A 27,085-nucleotide genomic window follows, 5' to 3' on the forward strand; every position below is an offset into this window, starting at 1 on the left:
CGGTACTCAACTAGTAATTTTGCAAAATATATTAGTACCAATAATTAAAAATATTCTAGGATAAGTGATCATTTTTAAACATAGGAATATTTTAAAACTATGTAGTTAATCGTTTTCCTAAATTATTTTGGAACCATGTTTTTGAAAAGGTAACCTTTGTGTACCCATTCCCTTTCAGAGGGTAACATAATTTTGGAGATGTTTGTCACCTGGACTAAAATACATTTGAAGCCTTATAAAGTATTCATATCCTTAGTCCACCCCGACGGCAAATAGCCAATTCAACATTTCATACAACACCATATATTACTATTGCTTTGGTTTTGTACCATATTTGGGATTACCATTTTACTGGTTTAGTAACTTCCCTTACTGAAACAAAATATTTAAAATTTGTAAATGCATGCTTCGTTTATTTGAATGTTGTGATGAACCTTAATCGAAGAAAATACACAAATCTTAAATAAATGCGAATATAAGTTTGAATGGTTTTGTAAAAACGTATGTAATTACTTAGGGTACTAAAAAGTAATCTCAATAACATGTAAAATACTTATGATATAATTGGAAGAACTTAATTGATTGGCACTTGTGGGTATGTATTTGAAGCTACAACCTATCGATCGGCGTCTATTTATAACGCGACAATAATAATACTACGGAAATTCGGGGCAAATTAGAGCACCTCAGTTTGCATGCGATTCGTACAAATATAATGGTTCTTATTAAATCTATCAAGTGAAATATTTACAGTCTATGATCAGGTGGGCTATCAGAAGATATTTAAATCTAATAATGGCCCAAATCCCCGTGTTTAAATTTTTACACCATTGGGCTGGCCAGTTGGAATCGGAGGCAGGTTGGATCCAACAGGAGATTCCGAAGTGATTAGCTCCATGTACTGGAAAGGCACATGGAAGCTCTGGCCCTTGTGCTCCACGAGAAGGTGACCCCGACCGGTGGAGGCCCCCATCACGGTCACCACCTCGCCCTTCTTCAGCTGCTGCGCATCCGACTGGCTCTCCTCCGGAAAGGTCATCTTCATTACCCGGCTCTGCGGATAGCCCAGCTTTGAGTTTCCGGAGATCGTGTAGGCTCGCGAGGGCGGAACGGGTGGTGGACGTTCCTGAAAAATAAGAATTGTTGTAAATTTAAAAATATTTAACAGAAACCAATATTTTAATTTCCAATCAAACCATAAACTAACAACTTTGAACACATATATTATCATAAATATTTTTATAGTAACATACTCGTATCATTAATATTATTATACAACAGGTAGTCTAGTTAGTTTGATTTTTCCAGAACAACAGTTTAGCTTAACAAGAAAAGTTTAAAGTCAGGTCATATGGGTTTAAAGTAGTTAGATTTTCGGTTGAATAACTTAGGATACTTGTTGAGGGCTAATATATTATATCTTAATTTTTAGGATTCTTTTGGATCTTTCTAAAAAACACCTACCAAATCCAGTCCGAAAAGGTTACAGGTCTGCTGTATGATCTTCTGGTCGCACTTCTCCTGCGGATCCGGCGGGGGAGTCCCAGCGATGGGTTGTGGTCTTGGTCTGGCCACTGTGCCTCCGATCCCCAGGTTCGTTGACTTGGCGGAAAGGCGTGGTACTGCGGATAAAAAAGTTAGGGGCTTAGATGGGAGGTGGAGATTACCCAAAGAGGACTCTCACCTGAACTGGGAGCAGCAGCTGCCACGGCGGCCAGGGCGGCCATTGTGGAGGATGCGGCCTTGTTCTGGGCACTCGTGTTCTGTGTTCCCTTGGTCACCGGCAGAGGAGCAGCACCCGACTGCCCCGGATGGTGACCTTGGGCCCTCGAGCGTTTTACCGCCCCAGTGCCCACCTTCTTGCGCCACCACCAGCCCCGCCAGGTGGCCTGCATCAGGGTGGCGCTCTTGTGCCGAATCTCAGTTCTCAAGTGCTCCAAGTGCTGGCGGATGCCCTCGCTGAGGAAGACGTGCCGCTTGCCCGGGGCCCAGGCCAGGGTGACGGAGCCATCCAGCACCGGTGGCAGCTCCATGGCGTACTGCAGGATCAGCTGGCAATCCTCCAGAGCCTTGTCCTCGCTGCGCCGCAGCAGGCGGAAGGGGGCCAGCATCCGGTAGCGGGCGTTGAACTGCTTGAAGCGCATGCGGTGCGGGAAGCCACTGGCCATCAGGTTAACCGTCTCCAGGACCTGCAGGGATCTGATCTGACGCACCACCGTGGCACGATCGAAGCTTCCTGCTGCCTCGTTGCCGTTGCTCCGGATGCAGCGCACAAAATGCGGCCTGGCATGCACCAAGGTCCTCAGCAGATTGTCCAACCTAGTGTGGAAGTCCTGGGTCAACGTGGACACCGGCTCATCCCCGTTCAGCAGATCCGAGTGCGAGGTGGGCGAGATCCGGAAACTGAGGCCCCTTGGAGCCTGCTGCTGGGCATACAGAGCCTTCAGCTCGGAGCCAAAGAGATGGGTGGCAAAGCCAAAGTTGCAGGTGTGCTTGTAGAACACGGCCACCAAATCATCGGGCACCACATCCCTATTCGTGTCCAGGAAGTCGGTGGTGTCGTACTCCACCCTTCCGGCAAAGTGACGGATAAGGAACATGCGCGGATCATGTGGCTCGGCGGTGGGTTTCGACTCCAAGCGAGTGGAGCAGCGATGCTGCACCTTCAGCTTGGCCACATAGCTCTCGGCGGTGCCCCTCACGGAGCACTCGGCGTCCAGCATGCTGAGCAGTCCGGTGCGCAGCGAGGAAATCAGATCGATGCAGGGCACATTGTCCACGTAGTCCACCTCGGTGTCGCACACGATGCCCTCGTCGCGGCAGGATTCCACCGAGGACTTGAAGATGTGCGTGTTGTAGAAGTGCTGCATGGTCTCCGCGCACAGGTTGATGCACAGATGCTCCAGGTGGGCATGCGGCGAGGGCTCCTCGAAGCCGAACATGTCCAGGATGCCGATGAAGCCATCGGTGGCATGACGCACCGCATTGTTCAGGGCCGCCATCGACTTGGAGCCCGCATTGCCACCGCCAATTGTGGAGGCATGCTGGGAGGCGGCATCCGCCTGGTTGTGCACCGATTCATTGGAGTCCGAGCTGAGGGTGCCCAGCGTGGAGCCCAGGCGCTTCAGGCTGTTGGCCCGACGCACAATGGTGGCCACCGTGCGGCAGTAGAGCGCCTTGGCCAGGCAGTCCCGCGTCATGTTGGCATCGCCATCGCCGCACACGGATTTCACCAGCTGGCCACGGACGTTGTGCGTCCGGGTGGTCAGGCCGCGGAAGAGCGCAGCCGGCGGAACGCCCAGCAGACTGGCCACCGAGTTCAACTCCGTCTCCCCCTTTACGTCCACCTCGAGGCCCTGTAAAGGGAATAGAAGTCCTTAGTTTAGTATTTTATAATATTAACAAATAGTAGGTAGAAGTGGTGAGACCCTTCTGTAATCTCCAATTATATTTGATCTCTAAAGAGACTTGCTCCGTTTTGATCCTAACTCATAATATTGTCTTATAATTTAAAATGTATCAACAATCCCAACAATGTGTTGGCAATAGATCATCATGACACATCTTTTAAAGTCAAAAAATAAATCCTAACTAATACTTCAAAATAAAATTTCATTACGAAAGGTCAAGACAAAGACGTCTTCAAACCGACTGATAACAAAGGATTTAAATGGTATAGGATATGATATTATCTTACAACACAAAATTGGCTTACCAGATATGATTTAAAACAAATTATTAATTTTAATGATACAAAAAGGTAGACCTATACTATTATTAAGTTATTAAGTTAAGTATTTTACAAAAATATTTCTCGCTCAGTATAAGTTCTCAAACATTGTTTTTTCAGTCGTAAATTACCTTTACCATCAGCACGAGAAATAATAGATGATGAAGGTCCGAGGTGGAGTCGAACCCGCGCGAACGGTTTCGAGAGCCAGCACTCTAACCAAAACACCAAAGTAGCATCGCCAAGCCTGTTGGCTAACTATAAATTCAAGCTGAGGCCAAATTCACCGATAGGTGGCGGCTATGTGCAGACATAAGATATAGATGGCTCTTTAAAATATTGTTTCCGTTTTTAACACATCTATTTTAGCGCAATTAAACTGCATTAAATATATATATATACGTTTTTATATTTAGTTTTTAAATTAAAAATATATCGCTAATTTACTAATACATACTATTTTTGAAATAAACATATTCATAGGTTTCTTCTAGCAAAGAAATAAGAGAAACATTTACACTAAAGGATTTTTTATGCATTATTAACTCAAAAATCTTGTTTTTCCAATAGCTAATATATTAAATGAGTAATATGTTAGATTTCCCTTTAAGTTACCCATTATAAAACCGTACTACTTACCCCACCGTCGATGAACTGAACATTTCCCAGCAGCAAAACGGCGGCCAGGACACGGACCACGTCCAGGAACGGAATGCCCAGGATGCCGAGGCAGGTCTTCCAGGCCTGGAACCTCCCTGCATCCTCCTGCTCGTTCTGGCCGATATCCCCCCGCAGATACCTCAGATTGGCCGGCGAGTAGCCCTCCAAGTGGAGCTTCTGGCGCTCCTCCCGGCTGAGCCCCGCCAGCAGTTGGTAGAAGATGTGGTAGTTCTTCTCCTTGGGCAGCGGGCGGATGACGCGCGTCTGGTCCAGGAAGTAGCAGTGGATCTTGGTGCGGTAGAGAGCTCCATCCGTGACCTGCACCTCGATGAACTGGCCAATGCGACTGGACTCCGAGTTGGTGGTGGTCTTGGCCGAGCCCAGGGATCTCAGGACCGTAAAGGCGGCGGCCAGGTGCTTGAAGGCATCCGTCTCCGGACCTCCGCCGGCGATGGCGAAGAGCTGACGGAGCATCAGCATCGCATTGGCCGTCTTGCCGGCTCCCGAGGTGCCCGACAGGATGATGGCCTGCGGATAGCCAGTCTCACTCTGCTGACGCACTGCCTCTTGGACGATCTTTTGCAGCTGCGGGGCCAGCGGCAGGGCGCGGGTGGAGGTGAGGGTCAGCGGGTTGCCCACGTCCAGGTACGGATTGATGGACAGCAAGATCGGACCCACATTCGTCTGAAAAACATGGAGCAAGATAAATGGCAGTACATTAATTAGCGAGGTGAGTCAACAGCTTTGGAGGAGGTCTTTGGATAAATTCGGGGAAAAATTAAATGAGAAGTACTTCGGACAACAAGGTCATCCAGTAACTTAAAGGGATAATTATATTTGAAATAATTGGTTTTAAATTATAAAAGAAATATAATCTTTTCAAAATTACACTAATACAAATTTGTATCTAAATACCTGGATGTTAAAAATGATATCAACCTAAAAATGTAGATACATTTTCTTATTTTCAATCAAGTTAGTTCTGAATAGAACATCAGTCGCTATAGAAATAATTTTTTCAAAATATTATAAATTAAGTCGCCCGAAAATTCATAGGGTTATATAAGAACTACTTTTTAGAGATTTTTTTCTAAAATGCTTAACTTATTTTGCCTTTTTTTCAAAGCGAATTGCGAAGACATTTTAAAATTTAAATTAGAAAACTAACAATTCTATTAGAAATGCCTCGCACAAAAGTATATGTATATTTCGTTTTAACTAATCGTAGCTAATAAACAACTATCTCTGGGCTATTTAATGGGTAAACACTATCGGCAAATGTGTAAAACCCGATCCAAGCCCCACCTGGCGGAATCAGTATGCTCACACCTCATCCGCAGCTCCGGTTGCCATTCTGATACCCATTCCCATTCCACCTCAATCCCCCCAAGACTAGACCAGATCGACTTCCTTTTGCCTTCCGCCGAGTAATTGTCGAAATTAGCAGTTAATCTGGGGCCGAGTGCAAACGGAGCTGGGTTTTAATGACAAACTATCACAATAATTGCTGGAGACCCGTCTCCGGGACCGGTTTCTGGTGGAAGATCACAATCTTCGGTGTCTGCAGAGGTGGTTTGAAGAGGCGTTTCCCGCTAATACTCACAAAGTACCGCTGTTCGTTGAATCTGGCCTGCAGGGTTCTCATTACGGCGTGTTCGGTGAGGGGTCCTGATAGGTGGATCAGGTCCTGCATGTCCCTGGGCAGGGATTTGGCCATCTGCTGCTGCTGTTGCTGCTGCAGCTTCTGCTGACCTCCGGCGAATCCGAATCCAAAGGGCAGGGTCTTCACACTCTGGCAGGGATTGGCGTGCTTCGACTGCGGGATGAATGGCAATTGCTGGCTGTGGGCGTGGCTGAGATGGTGCCCTCCACCACCGCCACCTCCTCCTGATCCTCCTCCTCCTCCTGCTCCTCCTCCACTAATGCCCAGGTGTCCTGAGTTGGAGGAGCGCATGGGCAGCGTGTTGGAGTTGCTGTTGGCCGGGGCAAGGGAGTGGGAGTGCGAGTGCGAGTGGGAACCATGCCCCAGGATGTTTCCCAGGCTGCCCATGTGCGGCAGTGTCCCGGTGGACTGGCCATGTCCACTGCCTGTCTGATGGTGTGACAGGCCCGTCTTCTCGCCCAGCTGGTGCGGAAGTGGGTGCGGAATCGAGGTGTTCCTCGCCGACACCACCGCTGCACCTGCTCCTCCAGAGCCCGAGTTTGCTGGCAGCGTCTGGCTGAAGTTGTGATTCTATTTAATGGGTGAAAAAATAAACATATTGATTAGTTTACAATATTTAAGCTAGATTTTTAATACATTTTTATCATATTTTCCAAATCCTAGATAGGATTATAAGGATTAACCCACCTTCGTTGCCGTGTGATGTCCATTGGTGTGCTGTTGCACTGCGCTGGCGGAAAGATGTGCCCCACTGGAACTCAGGTTGAGATTGGGACTGGAGACATTCAAGTCAAAGTTGTTGGCCTTGGGACCCGAGTTCCCTGGGGAACCATTTCCCTGGTTTTGGGTCTGGTTCTGACCCTGACCAGGTCCTTGGCCCACATGCAGTCGATTTCGCAGAGTAACCAGCTCGGTGCTCAGGCTTTTGAGACGCTGCTGCAGATGCACTGCCTCATTGGATGAAGATGCATCTGTAAGAAAATGAAATAGTTTAAAAAAAGGTCCTACATGAATACCTACTAACTAAATATAATTAAAATAAAATGTATAATATATTTTAAACAGGAAATAATACATTGTCCTCATATGCAGCACCACAACCCCACATCTTAGTCTTGGTTTTGTAATCTTTAATATCATATTTGATGAATAATATTTATGAACAGCACATTTCATAAAATCTTGTGCAAATATATACATTTAATAATTCGGAACAGATTCTTTTTAATAAATATCTTTATCAGACCCACAAAGGTATACATAATAATTTGGTTGACCCCCTATATTTCATCATACGTTGTCAGATGAGCTCAGATCCTTTGCAAATGCCATTGGGTCCTGCAGATGCCTTCATTAAATCGGAGCAAGGTCCTCACAAAGGACCTCAGCTCGCCTGCGAACGTGTGGAACCCTCTTGGTCTAGCGAAGGAAGGAAACGGATGAGGACTGGTCATGGCGCCCTCTGATCATGGGTGAGATCGGCATGCCCAGCCTCATGGCGGTGTCCTTCGAAAGGGGATAGACCAGTGGGCGCCTCTCCTCGACCCACTGGATCGGCTGGGTCAAATGGTGCACACTGTGGTCCAGTTTGATGCCACATTTTCCCTGATGCTGGCGGAAGCGTGGTGGTTTGTGCAACATGTTGTGCGGATCCCGATAGTAGTCCCGGTACTTCTGGCTCTCCAGATAGAAGTTGTCGATCCTGTCCAGATCGTCGTAGTCCACGATCACCATTCCGATTCGGGGCGCAAAGCCCAGAATGCCTTTCCGCTGAACCTCTGCATTTTGGGCCACCGTTCTCATGTCCACCTCAGGAATGGGTTCGTTTTTCATTGTCAATACAGTGTAGTTTCAAATTATGAGTGAAATACTTCTATGTCTAGTTGTTATGCATTGAAAGCCAATTAAATATCTTTCAAATAATTATCAAACGATAAGAAACCTGGGAATATATGACAAATTACACCATGTGTATATGTTTTCGACACGGCAAAACTTTTTTACCGCTATTACATCATCCACCAAAAGTGTAATAGTGGTTTAGATGAGATAATCATTTCCGTTCATAATGTTTCCGCAAAAATAAAAATCTAGGGTTGGTTTTGCTTAAAAGTTGGGAGTCCTCTTATATGGTCAGTGACGTCACTGCCTGTAGAGATAGGTGGCGCTCGCGTACCTGGCGCCATCTGGAGGCAGTCTTATTTTGAACATGAAAGAAAAGCAGAAATTCGGAAATAGCACTTTTGGCTAGTGTCGTTCACCGTCCTCGATAGTATAGTGGTTAGTATCCCCGCCTGTCACGCGGGAGACCGGGGTTCAATTCCCCGTCGGGGAGACGTATGAAATTTTTTTTTGATTTTTCTTTTTTTTCTTGTTAACATTCTCTTTTTTAAGCTCTTTACAAGTATTAAACTTTAAAACTGATCTTAAAAATTTTAATTCTTATAAGATTACGGCAAGTGTGGTTAGAAGTTAATGTAAATACGAAAATTAATGTTTATCTAGATAAACTATTCCATTTTGAAACATATTTTAAAATGTCAATAGGGATTTTATTATTAAAAAACATATATTATTTAATTAGATATTTTAAGATCTTTTGTTTTGTTTAAAGCCTGAATATAATGGAAGCAAGTTCAGATCTCCCTTATAAGCACTCCCTCAGCTGACTAAATGGAAATCTTCATTATGGCGAAAAGGAATTTGTTCGGTTCTAATTAACAGCTTAATACAGCGAAATTCAATTCACACCGATTAATTTCGCCTAGGCCAACAGGCATTTGTGCACGCGAATCGCTTGGATGGTCTTGTGCCGATGGAGCAGCAAAAGTCACTTTAATAGTTATGGATGGTGAGCATTTGCATAAAATGTTAATGAACCAATTTCGCCGGAGTTCGAATAAAAATAGAGACACCGAAAGCGCAAAGATGAAACACAATTTTGGCGGCAGGTGGAAACAGAGTTCAAAAGACTTGTGTACATCTAGAACTGAAGATCAATGGGGCGACTAGACGAACAGCTTATAAAGCCCACTGATTTATGAAGACTTTCAAAACAGGGCCGAGAGGTCATTGTTACAGCCCCAACGCCTCGAAAACGCTGGCCAACTAACGAGATTTTATTAAGCTAATGCCTATGAGAAAACCTGTCTACTCATTTTTACAGACCAAGCTGGAAATCAAATTAATTAGCTAATGAAAAACGAGGAAAACTTTGGAGAGGCGTACGGCCAGCCAAGGTATAAATACCTTTGGACCAAAACAGAGAGTCAGAGCGAAGCTTACAGCAAAATCAGAGTCGACAAAATACAAAAAACAATATCATTGATGACTTTACCTCTGACAGAGGAAACCAGTTTTGGTGTAGGTTTTTTTTGTCTTTCCTGTGGCCCAAAGTTGCACTCGAGAAATATAAGACAAAAGCGACAGAAAAAGGTACAGAAAGGCCTTCCATCGAAGTCAAGCGAATATGTTGAGGCTTTTTAGACCTTTTCCAATTTAGTGAGCGACAAATCAGGCATTTATTTGCCTCTACCAATTAACTGCTGATAATTTCACAATGGAAAGCAGAATTAAAATAAGTTTTGGAACATTTTTAATAGATTGGTAATTAGTTTTATTGGCTTTTCCTGGAGGTTTTACAATTTAAAGTCTCGGTTTTTGCATGTTGTGGAGATGGGGAGAAAATTTCTTGGAATCTGAGTAACAAAGTTGGCCCAAACTGGTCGCCAAGCTCAAGATATCTTTGGTAAGGAACGGGGGCTCTTGGGGAGAAGGGAAAAGTCAGGAGTGGAGTGGAGGAACAGTCGCGTCGCACAAATGAAATGTTGCAAGTCGAGAGGCAAGCGACACCCATACAACCAGCCATCTACATCCATATAAGCGAATACGGTTTGTAGTTATTGCCGATGATTATGAATATGAATGCGATCGAAGGCGAGTGCTCATGGAGGTTGATTGAAAAACACAAGCCAGCGGCCAAAGATGGTAACGCCAAGTAGATCGAGAACCAATCAACTGACACTTTAGACAGACAGTCCAGAAAAGAAACCAATGCTTGATCATTAAGGTCAATGAAAAATGTGTGGAACGGAGCTTAGGTAAAGTAATTATGATTATTATATCTGTTATTAAATCGTGTTCAAAATGACGATTTATTAGCTGCCCAAGCTTAGTAACAGTATAACTATTTTAAGAGAGTTTCAAGCTCTACTAAACTGTGTAAAACTATATAAAATTAGTTGCAATTACTCATTAAACGTTGGAGATAAGTAAATAAACAATTCATCGAACTAAAAGTTTTCTATATAAGTAACTATTAAAAGCTTATGTTATACGATGAAAAAATCATTCAAACCAATCAAAAGACTTAAGAAACAAACTTAAACACGACATGATTGTTTTTCATGCTTCACAATTGCACTTAGTCCTTTTGGAATTTTCAGATGTCTGTTATAGAGATCTAAACATGTTTAATACCTCCTAACTTTTTAAGGAACATCAATCGAAAGACTTAAGCAACAAACTTCAAATAAAAGTGTATATTGTTTATGGTAAATAAAGTATTAGGATGTCATCCATAATATTATGGTATCAACGAACTCATATTGTTGCTTTTTTTAAGAAGATTTAGAGATGTTTTTATTTTATAATAACATATTTGCAGGATACTGCTACTTCTAATATAACCATACGAAAGACTTAAGAAACAAACTTGGATTAATCATCTAAATTGTTTATGGTTTTTGAATTTCTAGAATGTTTTCTATAACATTTGACTGATTTCAATAATATTTACTTAGGATCCCGCTATCTCTTCCACCTTTCAATACAACCACACAAAAGACTTAAGCAACAAACTGAAAACTAACATCTTCGCTTACTCCCAGGGATATTATCCAACTCACCCTGCAGCTTCTTCTCCGTCTCCCAAAATTTTTGCAATTCGGTAAAATATTTATCCAGTATAAAGACTTTTGACAGGCCCAATGTGGCCATCGTTGTTGAACATTTGTGTGGCCACGACGACGACCAACGGCGAAGACGAAGACCAAGACGGCGATTTTCTTATTTGAATAATTCCGTATACAGGCTCTCACCGATCGGCGCACTACACCTATACCTGCACCATCATACCCATGGCTATACCGATACCAAAACCGAGGAGAGGAACTGGTTTTCGTACTCGTACTCGTATTCGTATTTCGTTTTTCGTTTTCCGCACAGGCTCTTTTCAGGCACCGTATCTATATATCTATGCCATACAAACCGAACCCGAATCCGCGTCCGAATATATATGTGTGTATATATTGTATTCGAAGAGAGAGAGGTTGAAAGATATGTGCAGCTGCAACAAGTGAAGCAACCGCACAGCACACGAAAAATAAGTAAACAAGCGAAAAGAATGCAGAAGGGCGAGCGGCGGCCAAAAACCAAACCAAATCACAGGGAGCCTGACGGTCAGGTTTTGGGTATGCTATGGTATGGCTATGGGTTCGGGTCTGCTTTTGGTTCTGGATCTGCTTTTGCTTTTCTTATATTATTGTGCTTTATTTTTTTTCTACCCGCGACCGCGCTTATTTTCTCGTTTTGTGCAGACTTTTTTTTTTTCGTCTTTTTGGTTTTGAAAAACGAGTTTCCAACTTTAACTCCAGGTACACTGGTACCCAGTGTAGATGTGCGCTTAGATACCTCGAAGGTACACCAGTATTATATGGTATACTGGTGTCTGCCACTGAGGTGAGACGGGGGGAGATGTATGGGATGGGGTTTTCTTTTCACGGATTGATTCGCTGGCACTTTCAACTCTCCAGCCAGCCAGTCAGTCGTTTGACCTCTTCACCGATTAATTATAAACTTTAATTGGGCTTTTCAGCTATGGTTTCACTTGGGGATCGCTTAAAAGAGCGAGAGAGAGGGGGCGATATACAGGTAATATGGGTTGGACGCGAGCACCCGATGCGAGCGATTCAAACTCCAGCCGCAGACTGATCGCCTCCGTTTCTTCGCAGAGGCTCCCTAAGATCTGCTCGCTCTCTTTTTCCCATCTCATACCATTCTGGTAAAATGCTCTCCCGCTCCACAGGTAGGGTAACTTTTCTAACAGGTAAAAGGCTCTACCTTCCGAGATGCGCTGCGTCTACGTGCAGTTGTTCAAATATGGGGTCAAGTGTTTGAACCCCGACCACCACCTACAACCCCACCCGCCGCCCACCGTCTAGTTTTACTGGTCGCGTGTTAATTAGCAACGATTGTTTGTTGTTTTGCCGCATTTTGCATTTCCCACAGCCAAGAGCCAAAAAAAACTGCACTGAAAATGCAAATTGGTTCAGAAATGTGTTTACATGATTTGCTTTTTGTTTCGGGGAAAAACTACAACAGAATATTATCCCAACGATTCTAAGTATACTAAAATATTACGACCAAATGCATTAAGTTTACTATTCTAAGGTAACAAATTTTTAATTCAATTTCTTTTTTAAATTAACGGTCTGTTTTTCTACATTTACTTGACGTATACTTATCTACATTTACCTTACGTCTTTTTACGACTGCTTTGTTTATATGCACTGCTTGAAAATCTATCGAACGTGTACTGGCAATCGATACTTCAACAAGATTTCCGGCCTCAATTTAAATTTCGAAAATAAATAAAACGGTTTTTGGAAGCCAAGGGGAAAGTTAGAATGTTCAAGTATATTTGTAATACATTTAGGTATCGCTTATATTGTCAACCAAAAATTTTAGACAGATAAAATTAAAATATTTATGTAATTAAGTCTCCCTGCTTTTTGCAAGATTTTGGGAAACATTTATATTCCATATATGAATTTGTTAAAACGCTTTTTTCCAAATAAATTTAAAGGACAATTACTTTTTGATTTTAAACATCAATATTTATATGTAATTTTTTATACTACCCTGCTTTTAAAATGTATCTATTTAATTCACAATTAATTCGTTCCTACTTGCAGGCTATCTTTCTGGTTCTGAAAGATCGATAAGAATCCTAAAGCCCCCCGTGCTTTTGCCATTCCTTACAAAATCAATATTGAATTTGTTTAAGCCTCGGTATAACAGTGTTGGCCAATTCTGCGGTTCCATCTTGCCGTTCCTAATATAATATTCGCCCTTTCGGAAAGGGCACAACTCTTCGACTGGAGGAACATTTGTGTCCTTGATCATTGGTAGGAAATATTTGCCAAAGAATTTTGTCAAATAGTCACAGGCCCTGAGGCGCAAATTGATGTTTCCTTGGACCCACTCTCCATTCTTAAATTGCAGAATATTTAACCAAACTTCGAAGCTGTCATCGAGGTCGACATGGTTTGTGAACGTTCCATTTAACATTCGATCCCTTCCAATCAGTCGTGTCTCACAACTGAAGAGCGTTTCCTCCTCTCCTTCTGGACAAGTAAAGGATTCCATTCGGGCATCTAAAGTCTTTCCTAAGCACTGTAAGTCCAAGATCTAGATCAGTAAAATCTAAGGGATAGTAGTTTTTTATTTACCGCCGAGACCGTCCACAGGATCAGAAAACCTCGAAGCTGCCAAAGAGCCATTTTGGCCGAATTGAAACGATTTAATTTCATAACTAAGGAATAGCTTTGCCCATCATTTCTATTTATTGGGAGCAGTTAGCAAAACTGTCGCATGTTAAATGTCAATTAAATTGTCTATAATCATTGGTTAATGCCTGATAATTAAGGGGAGTGGCTAATTCTGATGTTACAGGAAAAACAGACCCATGTGTTTTATCCCAACACGTGCCTACGGTGAGAAATGTTTATGAATTACATCGAGCTTTACATAATATTTGAGTTCTCTTGAGTTGAAAACCCATAGCAATGTACATATAGGATATTCTTTATGAAAAACAATGTGAATTTAATAGAAATACATTTTAAAATATAATTGTTACTCTGATTATACATTTTTTAATTAGCTATTAGTTATACTAAGAATGTATAATTATAGAATAAATTGGGTAAATCCCTACCTGTTATATTTCCCGTGGTTTTATTGCACGCCTTTTTCCTCTTCGGCACAGGCAGTGTATAAATGGCCGAGAACTTGGAAAACCTCTCCACCACGGCATTGGGCCTACTTGATTTAAAGTCCTTTACCTCTGTTTTGGCTTTTCCTGGCGGAGAAATGGAAATGCGCTCCGCAACAGGGGTTGAGGTTTTCCTTTGCTTTGGTGACGGCGTCGTTGAACTATAAATAAGAGAGTTTTAATATTTTAGCTTATAAAAAAAATACAAAACTGGTTAAGAATGTTACGATACCCAGTTTTATTAAAAACATTATAAGTATATCTTGTCTATTAATAATAACAATATAATACTTTAGCTTATAAAGAAAACTGGATAAGATTGTTATAATACTCAAACTTATAAACAACAATTTGAGATCATAATGTCCTGTAATGATTATAACTTTACTTTTCAATAAAAATGGAAACTGATTCGGAATGTTAAAATATTTAAACTCATGAACTACCTTGTAAAATGGCTAGGAAAGTAATAATACTATAATATGTTAATGATATGTTTTTTAACTTTCTAGGTGTAAGAAGAACTTTATTAAGGTTAACCAAAAAATCATTCTTTAAACTAAAGTGGTTTAGTTTAAAAAATGGATATAATATAATTAAGCAATATAGAACTTCTTAAAAAAGAGGGAAGCTCACCTGACTGCCTTGTGATACTGGCAGAAGAAGTCGGGTCGCATGCGATGGCGACACAGGAAGTCCTCGCACAGTCGCAGGACATCGTCGTCCTCGCAGTTGTCGCTCTGGCTGGTGCTCTCGCTCTCCTGATCCCCCGCCTGTAGCCCATCCTCGTCTTCATCCTCATGATCCTGGTCCCGATCCCGATCCTGTTCCTGTCCCAGTCGCAGCCTATCCTGCTGCTCCTGCGGACTGTAGAGAAATGTCGGAAGGGAGTCCCCCAGGAAGTCCGGTATGTTCTCGAAGAAGTCCGCCGTTCGTTCGTAGCTGCTGCTGCTGGCATCGGAGCTCTTGGAGCGCTGCCCCTTGGCCTTCAGGCCGCGACCCCTGCTCTTGTGGTAGGTCAGCAGCTGGTGGCGACCCACGTCGTAGTCGGCGTACGTCTGGTCCGGCAGCAACATAGCAGCCTCATCCTGATTGACCCATCAAAGGGTCAACAGCTGAATAAAGAAGGAGAGAAAATTACAATCAGTTAAAACATCCTTTAAATCACTTCTTAAACTATTTAATTTAACTATTGTTTTGTTTAAAAATTAAACATATTATATAATAATAATAATAATAATAAATAATACCAAATAATATAAATGAATTTGCTCAAAAACGTAATATATTCGCTATAATAGCCATAGCTATAAAATCACTCAAGTTTAAAATGTAGAATTATTCTTTATATACTTTATTTATTAATACCATTATTTTTAAATCTTAATAAACTTGAAAAGGTTTTAAAAACTGTCTGAGGACATAGGACATAGGGTAATATTTAATATACAACGACTAATTCAAAAACGCAAAAGTTTTGTTAGGATCATCAAAGGTAGAATATCCTTTGCCGAACAAATTCGCAATGGAAGTTAGTTGATATTACTTTGTAAATATGTTAAAAAGTCTGGAGAGAGTACTTAGCAAATTAAGCCCATAACAAATTGAAGTGGAACTTTGCTGTCTGGGGAAAGTAGATTTAGCCAATTTGGCCTGCTTTTAGCAAGTGCTGCCGTCGCCAGAAAATCAATCGCGACATCAATTCGCATTTTAATTGCTTTTAAATCAAGTGCGCATGCGTCTGGGCGCAGGAGGATGGGAAGGAGGAGGAGTGGGCTGGCTTCCGCGTCTGCAGGTCCATAAACCTGTCGGTTTATTGGCGCAGCCGATTACCACGATTAGCGTGACCATGACGAAGGTGACAGACACGGACGCTAATGCCTTTTACTGCCCAGCTCTGTGGGAATGGATCTGATCTGGAGGCGGGGCTGCTCGAGGAGATGCAACTGCTCAGGGAGATGGAGATCCCGATCCCGATCCCGATCCCGAGGCTCCATGCAACATGTTGCAAGCGCGGCTAAACAGATGAGTGGCCTGGCCAAATGAGACGCAGTATTTACGCCACACGCCGCCAACTTGCCCGTGTGGTCCTCCAAAGACCCTGCCCGCTGGCAATTAACTCAAATGATTGTCATAAAGTGTTGGACGTGTGTGGAGGAACATGTGGCCGCCATCAGCAGCAGCAGAAATCGGAGACCAGGCCGCTGGCGTCGGCATTTTTCAATGTCAACACAGCGGGCGGCGCCGTTTGACCAGAAAGAAAGGAACAGGAAGGCTAAAACGTCAGCGAAATCGGTCAGAAATTCAGAACTTGATATATTATAATGTCTTATAACTATTCATAACATCACAATCTCTGGAAAATTAAATGTATCAGGAAAATCTACTAAGGATATCTTGATATTAGCCTCATTTTTCATAATAACAAAGCACTTGTTTTGATAGTTTTTGAGAAGCTTAGATTCCGACACCACATTAAAAAAGATTTTTTAGATCTGATAAAAATAAGATGGGTTTCAGATCGTTCATAAATAGCCTTTAAGAATTTCCTCATCTATATAAATATTATTATTTATAAGGCTAAGATCATCTGTCCAGTCTGGCTTTCTCTCTCTGTAAAAGTCTGTCTGAGATCGCAGATATCCGATCAACTTCTGGTTTATTACGCAATATGTGAGGAGAGGCTTTTCTAAGAAGAAGGGGTTATCCAGAAAGGGCTATTCCCACCGGGCCAACAATCTAGTACTTTGATTTTGTCAATTTATTGCTGCTGATTGGCTCCACTTGCCCATGAAGACTATCTCTGGCGGCTGACAGATTACACGGCCAAGGAAATGTTTGGCCATAAATCGGCTTAGCCAGCGGAAACGAAACGGCAGCCATGCCAGCCGGAACAATTTGGCTATCTAAACATGGCTAATCGCCCGGTGCCGTCCTTTGAGAATGAATAAAATATGTCATCTAATAAATGCACACGGACAGCAGGAGGAGCTGGAGTATCCGTATCAGTATCAGGTAGCGACATCGCATAAAATAAAATAAATCTCATAAATATGCAGGCCATTGGAGGGCGGGGGGTAGATGGAGTGGTTCTGGATCTCAAGATGCAGATGGAGGTGGAGCTGAAGTTGGTCCGTCCAGACCCGTTCGCTGGAATACCTCGGCTAGTTGGGCTACCTAAGCTACCTGGGCCCCCGACGGAAATTTATTTATTCTAACTACGAGTACGATATACAATTTCCACTCCAATCTGTAAAGTGCAAGACAAACGCTGCTGTGGGTCGCCAGAAAGTTCTCCAGGCCCCTCCCTTCGGACCCTTTGGATCGCATTCTCATGTGGGGGGCCTCGTGGCAATTTGCATTCGCTGCCAGTTCAACAAATCAGCATTCGTACCACTGAGGTATGAATTAATAAGTAAGCTAAAGTTTGGACAGATAGAAATGTTTCTTCCAGCTCCATTCATTTAGAGTGGGAAGTGGTTCACCGTTGGGATATGGATCTGCATGGCACAGATACCAAATACGCCTAATGGTAAATAACTACAGATGATAACCCCAAAAAACCATAGATTTGCCATGATATATTATTATGATGATTTTATTTTGGAATAATCTTCCTTGCAATCCTAAAAATAACAAAAGAAATCACTGTCTATATGATATTTAGTCTTTTATCAAGAAGTTAATTTTCCAGAATACTATAGTTAAGAATATGAAGACCAAGCTATTTATTAAAAAAGGATTAATTGATCAAATCCAAATATCAGTATATACATTTTAGAAGGTTAATTTAATACAGATGTCCTCCAAAGTTGAACTTTTGAGATATACTTAAAGACCGTCTGGGCAAACATTTACAATCAATTTGAAGGCATCGACTGAGCAATTTCCCATGCCTGCAGATGATTACAGGTCTAGGATCAGGCCCTTCTCTCGGTTCTAGAACTCGAACTCCTCCCCCGAAGTGCTCAGCGCATAAGAAGTGCACTTTTGACTCGCTACATGGAAATTACATGATTTAACTTAATTTAATAAAGAGCCAAGGGCACCAACTCCTTCGCCGGGATTAGTCAGGGCCCCCAATAACAACAGCTGGTATCGCATCGTGGTATCGTGGCTCGCTTTTGTGATTTACCGCATGTTTCCTCCCCACTCCCAGAGATCCCAGAATCCCTGAATCCCTGCCAAGGGTCGAACACCGCCCCCGCCAATCTCCAATAAAAATTACACTAGTCAACATTGTTTGATCATGGTGCCTTTCAGCTTGTTTTTAAACAAATCAAGAAGAATTTCATCTTTTAAAATTGCACAGTTTTGTTAGAACTTTTACTACACTATACTCCTCAGTTAGATATATGTAAAATGTATATGAAATATATCCATTTTATAAAGCAAGGATTGATAGAAATGGGTAAAAAATGGGTAAAAATGGGTACTTAAATAATATAATGGAACACTATAGTGTTTCTCAAATTGAGATTTTTGTAATCAATTCAAGTTTATTCTCTTAAAATGAATTCAACTTTCCTCAGTATGAGTATCCTCAAATTGAGAACACAAATACTCAATTTGAGAATGTCATAATTATCTCTGTGTAAAAAATTTTAGCTTGATAATAAGCCATTATATACTATAACAATTATTATTAAATCAACTCTAACTTATAAACATGAAAAGTATTTTTAAACAATAAAAATATTTAGACAAAAATTAATAAAACTGTCGAATGTTCTTTTCAATTAAACTAATTTGTATTATTTTATTTTTTAACTGGTAATTTAAGTATCTGGTTATAAATATAACCATAAGAAATAAAAATTTATTCTGTCGCTCAATGATAGTTTCCTTCATACCAAACCCCAATTTTGTGGATCTGTGTAGGCCAGAGAGATGAAGTTTTTGCTGGAGAGTCAATGTCGAAGTCGGAGCCCTGGCGTCTTGGTCGTCCATCAACGTGGTGGGGCTGCGGATGCTGGCCTCGAACTTGGCCACACTCCAAGAAAGCTTCTTGCCGCCCAATTATATAGCCTCAAATGTTTAAATTTCGACGATACGACAGTTTCTCGCAGTGTACGGATTTGTGTAGATCAAGAGATTTTGATTAATAGGTGGTGGTGGCCAGGGTCTGGACGGTCTCTACCTTTGGAGATCCGGACGACTCCATGGCCATGGCCTCGGGTTAGACATTGAGAAATATTTTTGCGAATCGAGTCGACAGACGAAGGCAGTCGAAACTCAATGAATTCAGCTGGGTTGCCGTGTGGTTGTTGCCCTTGTTGATTTGGTAATCGCGTTTGTTCTGCCCGTTGTTCTACCCAATTGTCTGCGTCCTTGTATTGTACTGCAGAATTTGACCATCTCTCACTGGGAACTAAGCGGATTTGAGGCATAAATAATCATTTTCTATGAAGATCAATGTTTGTAATGCAGTCATATATGTTTTTTTTACTTTTTGCTTAGTTTTCATAATTAAACTTTTGAAATATATTGTTAAAGTACAGTTTAAATTCCTTAAGTAGAACTTCCTAAACTTAAATTCCATTTGGAATTCTATGAATTCAATTTTTAAATATTTTTTTCCCAACTAAAAGTGTTTGTAACTGGAATTTTTTACTTGGCAGATTGATGTTCGAGTTATGGAAGTTCCAAAAGGTTTTATAAAGTCCTCAAATTTTAATAAAAATATATAATAATACAAAACAACAAAAAGACACCTAAGCAAAAACTCAACTAGATGTCTTTTATGAACATAAATTTAAGTAAATGTACAGTCTCAAAAATCATATATGTATCTTAACCTTGTTAATGAGATGATCGCAATTAAATTGATTAAGCTTTCAACAGTGGGTAACCCCGATTTCCGCTTAGGGCTACAATTAAATGGTACCCAGTTAAGACTAAAAAAAACTGCAGTTTATCCCGCGAATCGGCAACTTTGTATGCGAATTTCGATTCCGCTTTGAGTTCGCATTCGACATTAATATTCGCATTCCTGCCGAACATTTTCAACGGAACTTAAATGCATGAAAATTGCAAATATCGTCACGTTTCTGGCTTTAAGGATAATTACGTGTGCATAGCTCAAGCTGCGAGAGATGCTGTGATGATGGTGGAAAAGGCGGGAAGACAGTCTTCAACCTGTGCAAGATTCAATTTGCGAATTTCACAGCCATAAACAAAGAACCAGCAGCGAGAGAAGTTGGGGTTTCGGTCACGAACGGAGCCCAGGAGCCGAGGGCGGGGATCTGGGAATCATTGGGATCACTGGGGACAGGGGATCGGAACCCCCCGAAGAGTACCAGATGGAAAATGGAAAGTACTTGGCACCAGAGAACCAGAAGCGGAAACGGATGAGGAAACGGAAAGCGGAAAGCACAAAGCGGCAGCACACTCAACAGCACGTAACGTGCTAATTTATGTGGGAGTCCCGCTCTATTCGCCATCCCACTCGAACACCAGCCCACCTGCCATCCCATCCCAACCCATTTCATCCCATCCAAAGGTGTGTGAAAACTTTTAATCGAATCTTAATTGCATTAGGCCCCAACAAGGCACATCGCTCCAGCTTTAGATCCAACTCCAACAATGCCAATTTGAAGCACGACGATCGCTCCATAATAGATATAAGTCCTCTTACAATTGTTGCCAAGGAACTAGGTAATCGTTTTGTATTAATTTTTCAAGAAACTATTATTACTTTTGAAAAAATATTATCCCAACTTTTTATTTCTATGTTCTCAGTTTTTTATGATTTTCGGTAGTATTTCTGCCTTATAAACGACGATTTAAAAAAAATATTAAATTTTTTTTTTAAATAATGGTTTTATTTCCATGTTCTCAGTTTCTTTTTGCAAAACTCTGCCTTCTAATGATCTATAAAAATTTACCTTTTTTGGATATTCCGGTATATTTATTTTTAAAAATTAAATATTAGAAATTGAGAGAAATGTATGGATTTTATAAACTTTCTTAGTTGTTTTTCTTGCTACTTCTCACCTTTCTGGTAGCATTTCAGTAAGTTAAGAGATTCTTTTTATTATAGATAAATCATATTTTGTTGTAACTATCCAGTTGAGTTTGTTATTTCTCTAGAATATTCTTATAGTAATGTTTTAATATAAAGTTTTTAAACGACCCTTATTTAAAAACCTATATATTTGACCTCCACTGTGCATCCATCGATCTATCCCCACTGCGTTAAATTTCTTGTCGCGTGCAGGTTACGCAATATCGAGTCGCATCATGATGCCAGTGGATGTGGATGCCAGCACGTGTAGCCCGCTAAGGACCTGGCCAAGATCACGTTCGTGGTTGGCCCACAAAAACTTGTCCTCACCATTCCGACGGCGCTGCACATTGGTATTGGCATTGGCATTGGCATTGGCATTGGCTAGATATCGATATCGATCGCCAATAAATGGAGGCAAACAATTAGACGGCTGCCGTGCCGGGACTTCTCTGGCTTTTAATGGTAAAAAAAAGTGTTCGATCCCCACTGTTAATATTTATGAATTGCAAAACTCGCCATTGCATAAGCCTTCATCAGTCAGTTGGCGTCGCTGCGAGTGGAAGATCGATCGCCTGCAGACGGCTTCAACTTGACCTTTGGCTATCCCCTGATCTTGGAGCCTAACTGTTTTACCGTCAAGGGTAAACAAACCAATTAGCTGAATCTTTATAATAGATTTTTCATACTAATTAGGTGGTTTCGTAAGATCCGTTACTCTTTCAATGCTATATTAAGGATAAATAATGATAAACGCTTAAGAACGCCCCAACACTCAAGATAAGTTTTCTTATGCATTAAAAACTTCTATTAACCATTTTTCCTCACATAACGTGGTTTTTAATTGGGTCATGCCTGCTAAAAATTATAAAATCCACCCCCTTATCATCGCAGGCTAACTAATCCCGACCCAATTTGATGTAACCTGTTTCCTGGCAATTACTTTAGCTAACTGGCTACTCCAATTTTTTATCGTTATGAGTCCCCTTACGGCAATTGATTTTAAGTGAGTAGACCGCGTGTAAAAACGGGTTAATCAACAGGCAATTTTTGAGTAATAATTTTTTATAATCTCTTGCTAGATTGCTGATACTAAATATGACGATACTGCTCTTTATTTTGCAAGATCTTCCGATCTAAGAGGCTTAATTCCGTAAAACAAAGGCCAAACTTCTAAGACTTGCAATTGAGTAAGTAACCTGCTATGGGTAAATCTTCTATGGCAAAGCACATATTTATCTATCTCTCCCACGCGGCAAGTCAAAGAGCACGAGGATCGGGACAGGGACTGGGATTGGGAATTCCTCAATGGGTCTTTGTGGCCAAACAAATGTGGACACGTTCGATGGGCAAGTGACCCACGAAGGCCCCAGCTCCATCCCAAGCACAGACTCACATATATAGTAAGTTGGCCAAACCCCGAGGAACGTGAAATATTTTTGTAATTTGTGCAGGATGCGATAAAGAAAATGCAATCGCAATTGCCATGGCCAGAGAGCTATGACTATGGCAATGGCCAAGGCAATTGCACACCCTTGGTTGGTAGTATTTCCGCATGGGCAGTATGGATCAGTGGATGGTTGACAGCACACACAGCTGCACACCCACAACAGCCGAAGATGGAGGGGATTCTGGAGGAGGAGGTCCGCTTGGGGGCCCAATCCCGGGATTGGAACCCACCTAACATCACCTGCGCAGTCGATCGTCGGGACCAGGGTCAAAATTGCCTGGTGGAATTTATTCGCAAGGGTTCTGCAATTGGTCTGTAGATCGCCAAGCTCAGTTCCTGGGCCACTAATTTGTGACTGTTCCTTCTCGCAGACAACAGGAATTTCTCAAAAGTGGAAATGCTGATTCGACACACCAGGCAATTTACACAATTATGGAAATCACCTGGCAGGAGCTGCGGCTAAAAATATCCGATCCAAATGCTGGAAAAGGTATCAATTCGGAAAAGTAACAGGGCTGAAGGAAAAGTTAGCCGAATTTGATAAGTCGATCTATAAGATTTTTGAGTTTTAACTGTATACTATAAACCATTTATACCCCTTATCCTAATAGATCATTTTCAATAATATATTTTCAAAATATTTTAAAATTAGTTTTGTTATGGAATGCCTAAGAAAAACCTTTCTTTATCTTAGGAGTTGGTCTTAATAGCATGATCTTAACTTTCCGAATCTGACAGCACGCTTAGTTGACAAATCTTAAACCGCCCAATCCATTTGCTACCTTGGTCTTATATATTGCTCTTATCTGGATAGATTAATAAGCAGTTGGCTGGCCACTAAGCAGAGGCACTCACGGTTGACATTGGAGTTCCCAAGGCGCTCATTAAATATATATCCTCGTCGGCCAGGCGGAGACACTAACAACTAATTAACACTTCCAGCTACTTCCACGCCCACCGAACCGGCTAACCGTTTGCCGGCTGAATTAATGAACGAATTAAAGTTTGCGTGACGACATGAAGTGACTCCGCCACTGGAGGGGTTCTGCCTGGATGGGACAGCGGAGACGACGTCATAGCCATCGTCACCAGAATCGCCACCATGGCTAAATCGGAGGCGGGCGGCTGCCATTCAGACAGGCCAGCAACACAACATCGGGCCAGCCAAGAAGCAAATGTCGTGCCAAACAAATACCTCCAGAGATCGTCGAGGACAGGGAGCCAAGGAACTGGTTTATGGCGGCAACCCCATCGCGACAGCCAGCGAAAACGAGAAAAAAATCCCAAGGATTCGGATCGAAGCTGGGATCACCTTAGAAATGGTGATCGTAATGGTTTTGATAAGTTTCGTTTGGGTTATTTATATAAATTTACATTTTCACTCTATTTAATAACTATAATATTAAAGGATCCTATATTATACCCTTAGAAATGGTGATCATAATGGTTTTGATGAGTTTCGTTTGGGTTATTTAAGTTAGTTCAATTTTTCACTCTATTTAATAACTATAATTTTAAAGGATCCTAAAATATCACCTAAGAAAGAGTGATCATAATGGTTTTAATAAGTTTCAATTGGGTTATTTATATTAATTTAAATTTTCACAATATTTGATAACTATTATTTTAAAGCATCCTACAATATCATATGCCTTTAAGATAGATAAATAAAGAAAATTTCTTTATTTTGTTGATAAATAGTTATCTATTATAATATATTTTTATTAACAAAGAATGATCTGTGATTCTTCCATCTCTGTATAGTAAATATGGTAAGAATTCAATATTGCAGTTTCAAAATCATTGTAACATTTTTTTTTATTAATGGTAATCTGATTACTTTCAAATTTTAACAGGGTGTCCTCGTTAAGTTCGAAAGTATAATCTATAGTATAAACTTATAACCTGGTTTTCAGTGCGTCGTAACAAAGACAAACGATCTACCGAAATAAAATACCCTTTGTGGGCATATGAAGACAAAAAATTGGCATAAATCTTTATGATACAGTAAGCGGATGGGATGACGACCACGGAGGATGATGAAAAACCGGAGGTCTAACAACGCCTGTCAGCCAAGTGGAACGTTATACTCGTACATGCATTATTTGCTGCATCGCATTGTCTGCGAAGAAAGTGAATTGTAAATTGAATTGCATCTGATCAAAATCAGCCGAAACGGATGTGAAACAGAAACGTATGTCTCCCGCCAGCGAAATACTTTTAAGAGAAACTTTATAAAATACTTATGAGAGGTTAGGCAGGGGGATATGGACATGGGGACCGAGGAGGAGGAGCCATTCCGCCCGAGTGACAGATGTAAAAGTGTCGTCTGTCTGGCTGACATTGATGCATTCGTATTCCCATCAGTCCATCGGCAGACGACGATTTGCAATACACAATACTGGTGATGCACAATACTGGGATGGGTGAAATGAAATGCGTTGCCCACCGCAACATTCGCGATAAGGTCTTTCCAGGGAGGGGCTGAAGGGCCCTGACAGCCTGAGAATGGTGCGAGTGGGATGGGAGCTGAGTCCCAGACCATATAATGCTAAATGATCCACCAATAGGTCTTTCGAGAGAATGTATCTCGGATGGAGTGCACTAATTTTGGGCACTCCTTGTTGATAAACGGGCTATCTTTCTATCACAAATTGTGTTTCTACGTAAAATTCTAAATTCAATAATACCTTTATAATACCTTCCAAATTTCCTATTCATTTCGAGTTATTAAAGATATCTTATGGTATACATCTAGCTAACTTTGGTTGGGAAGTAAACATGTTCTGTGGATTGATGAAATTAAATAATATTTTAATATCGAAATATGCTCACTTATTTTACTATTAGTTAGTAATAAAGATATGTTCTCGACTACGATTTCGTTGTTATGATACCCTTTAATTAATACATCATCCAGATCTTATAAGTTGTGTTTTCAGGGGGATGTTCTTATTGCGTGTAAATAGCCGTAATTAAGTTGTTCGTTGGCTGCACAATAACGAAAGAATCAAAGCCTACAGGCTTATATAACACTATTCCTGTAGAACATTCTAAATTGGTTTAGGGTGCGTGCTAGAAAGAGTTTTCCATCAAACTTAGGCCCATAAATCTTCCCAGGAAGACCAACCTCCAGCGCCCTCTAGCTTATCGGAATGGGTTAAAATTAACCCTTTGCATCCGCAGAAATTAAATTGTTTTCTCAACTGTTCGCGGGTCCGGAGATCCAGCACTTTCGCACCACAGGTGGTTCTATCCAGACACGCAATCCACTAAAGGAAACTAACGAGTAAATTTCACTGCGGTAGCTTATTTATCGAGGGTCTTCCCGAGATTCTAATGAGAGCTGTCAAGAATTGAGAGGCTTTACTGGTTTATTGGTTTATGGCTATCTAATTCTTTAAAGGTTTAATTGGGTAAGAAAAATAAAGACATTACAAGGACTTAAAATCAGAAAAATCTTTTCGAAATGACTTTTTGAAGAACCTATAACCGAAATACACATATTCCTAACATTTCAAGAACAACTTCTTATATAAACATACTTTTATATATTGTTTTGAATTTATTAAGAACCCTTACTAAAGAACTACATAATCAAAATACATTTATTCCTAACATTACAGTAAAAAGTTTTAATATAAACAGCCTGTTATACTGTGTTTCAAATTTATTAAGAAAGAACCCTCACTGACATATCCATACATACATTTAAGAGAACCCCTCACATTCTTCGACTTTTAAATGGACAAAAAGCGACGACACGAAGGAATCGATGTCTGGCAACTGGGAGCTGCCTTTTATGTGCCAGTGCCTCTCGTGCCCCTTATCTTTTTGGGAATGACAAAAGTTGCTACTCAAATCATGCGAGCTGCCGAGGTTCCCCCATCCTTTAGATACATTTATCCCCCAACCTTGTGGATATTTCAATTCAATCAAGGAAAAGCTCTGAGGAGCGCTGATGATGGCACGGCAACATGTTCATTTGTCATTTAATGGGGATGAGTACACCCAGAACGAGGATGGGAGAATGGAAACCGAGGGCGCCCAGCGGGAACGCCAACACCTAAACACCCAAGACCCAAGACCCCGGGCCACAACCGACACACACATAAATCGCCGGCGAAGTGACCCTTCCCGGTGCCAAGGTAATTGCGTACTTACCGCTCTCAGCGGAACCTGAACCTATCCAAACGCAAACGCAAACGAACCGTAAGCTGAATTCGAATTCCCTCGATTGCGTGCCCGTTTCGGGAATAGATTTATCGTCTCGTTTGAAATCCGCACTTTATTTATGGCAGCTTGGCCACATTTCTTTGTGGTTCTCCCCCTCTTATTCTTATTATTTATTATTCTATCAAGCGTTACACTGTCAGCACCAGCACAATTCACTGCGCGCGCCTCGAGGAGATTACGATGTCTCCAGGAGATCGACTTGAGTTGCGAGCACAGACCGATGGGGACTACCGTACGGGGCGACCTCAAGAAACAATCTGTAGTGTTGCAGTAAATCTGAAGAC

At 41.4% G+C, this 27,085-nt stretch overlaps 3 protein-coding genes and 1 non-coding gene across 5 annotated transcripts; 1 reads left to right on the plus strand and 3 right to left on the minus strand.

Moving 5' to 3' along the window:
* Nucleotides 1-385: 385 nt before the first annotated feature.
* dachs (unconventional myosin-IXb-like dachs) lies at nt 386-27,033 on the minus strand. Of its 2 annotated transcripts, XM_017090394.4 has the most exons (9): nt 26,730-27,033; nt 14,746-15,224; nt 14,053-14,270; nt 6,741-7,024; nt 5,994-6,623; nt 4,370-5,074; nt 1,685-3,356; nt 1,465-1,622; nt 386-1,126 (listed from the first exon to the last, which is right to left on the minus strand). In XM_017090394.4, exons 2-9 carry the CDS (start codon nt 15,183-15,185, stop codon nt 815-817), a joined length of 4,419 nt encoding a protein of 1,472 aa, XP_016945883.3. In that variant the 5' UTR covers nt 15,186-15,224; nt 26,730-27,033; the 3' UTR covers nt 386-814. The 2 variants fall into 2 exon arrangements, with proteins under 2 accessions (XP_016945883.3, XP_016945884.3); XM_017090395.4 differs by lacking the exons at nt 14,053-14,270; nt 14,746-15,224; nt 26,730-27,033 and adding an exon at nt 10,961-12,051.
* On the minus strand, nt 7,282-7,940 carry LOC108021601 (uncharacterized). Its single transcript, XM_017090397.4, has one exon. It carries the CDS (start codon nt 7,884-7,886, stop codon nt 7,473-7,475), a length of 414 nt encoding a protein of 137 aa, XP_016945886.3. The 5' UTR covers nt 7,887-7,940; the 3' UTR covers nt 7,282-7,472.
* On the plus strand, nt 8,317-8,388 carry TRNAD-GUC (transfer RNA aspartic acid (anticodon GUC)). Its single transcript has one exon. It is a non-coding gene; the product is annotated as a tRNA-Asp (tRNA).
* Nucleotides 12,776-13,655, minus strand: CheA29a (Chemosensory protein A 29a). The gene is made up of 2 exons (XM_017083013.4): nt 13,565-13,655; nt 12,776-13,508 (listed from the first exon to the last, which is right to left on the minus strand). The coding sequence occupies exons 1-2, from the start codon at nt 13,643-13,645 to the stop codon at nt 13,029-13,031; spliced, it is 561 nt and encodes a 186-aa protein (XP_016938502.4). The 5' UTR covers nt 13,646-13,655; the 3' UTR covers nt 12,776-13,028.
* Nucleotides 27,034-27,085: the final 52 nt, after the last annotated feature.

This window comes from Drosophila suzukii, chromosome 2L, assembly GCF_043229965.1.
Source record: "Drosophila suzukii chromosome 2L, CBGP_Dsuzu_IsoJpt1.0, whole genome shotgun sequence".
Lineage (NCBI taxonomy): Eukaryota > Metazoa > Arthropoda > Insecta > Diptera > Drosophilidae > Drosophila > Drosophila suzukii.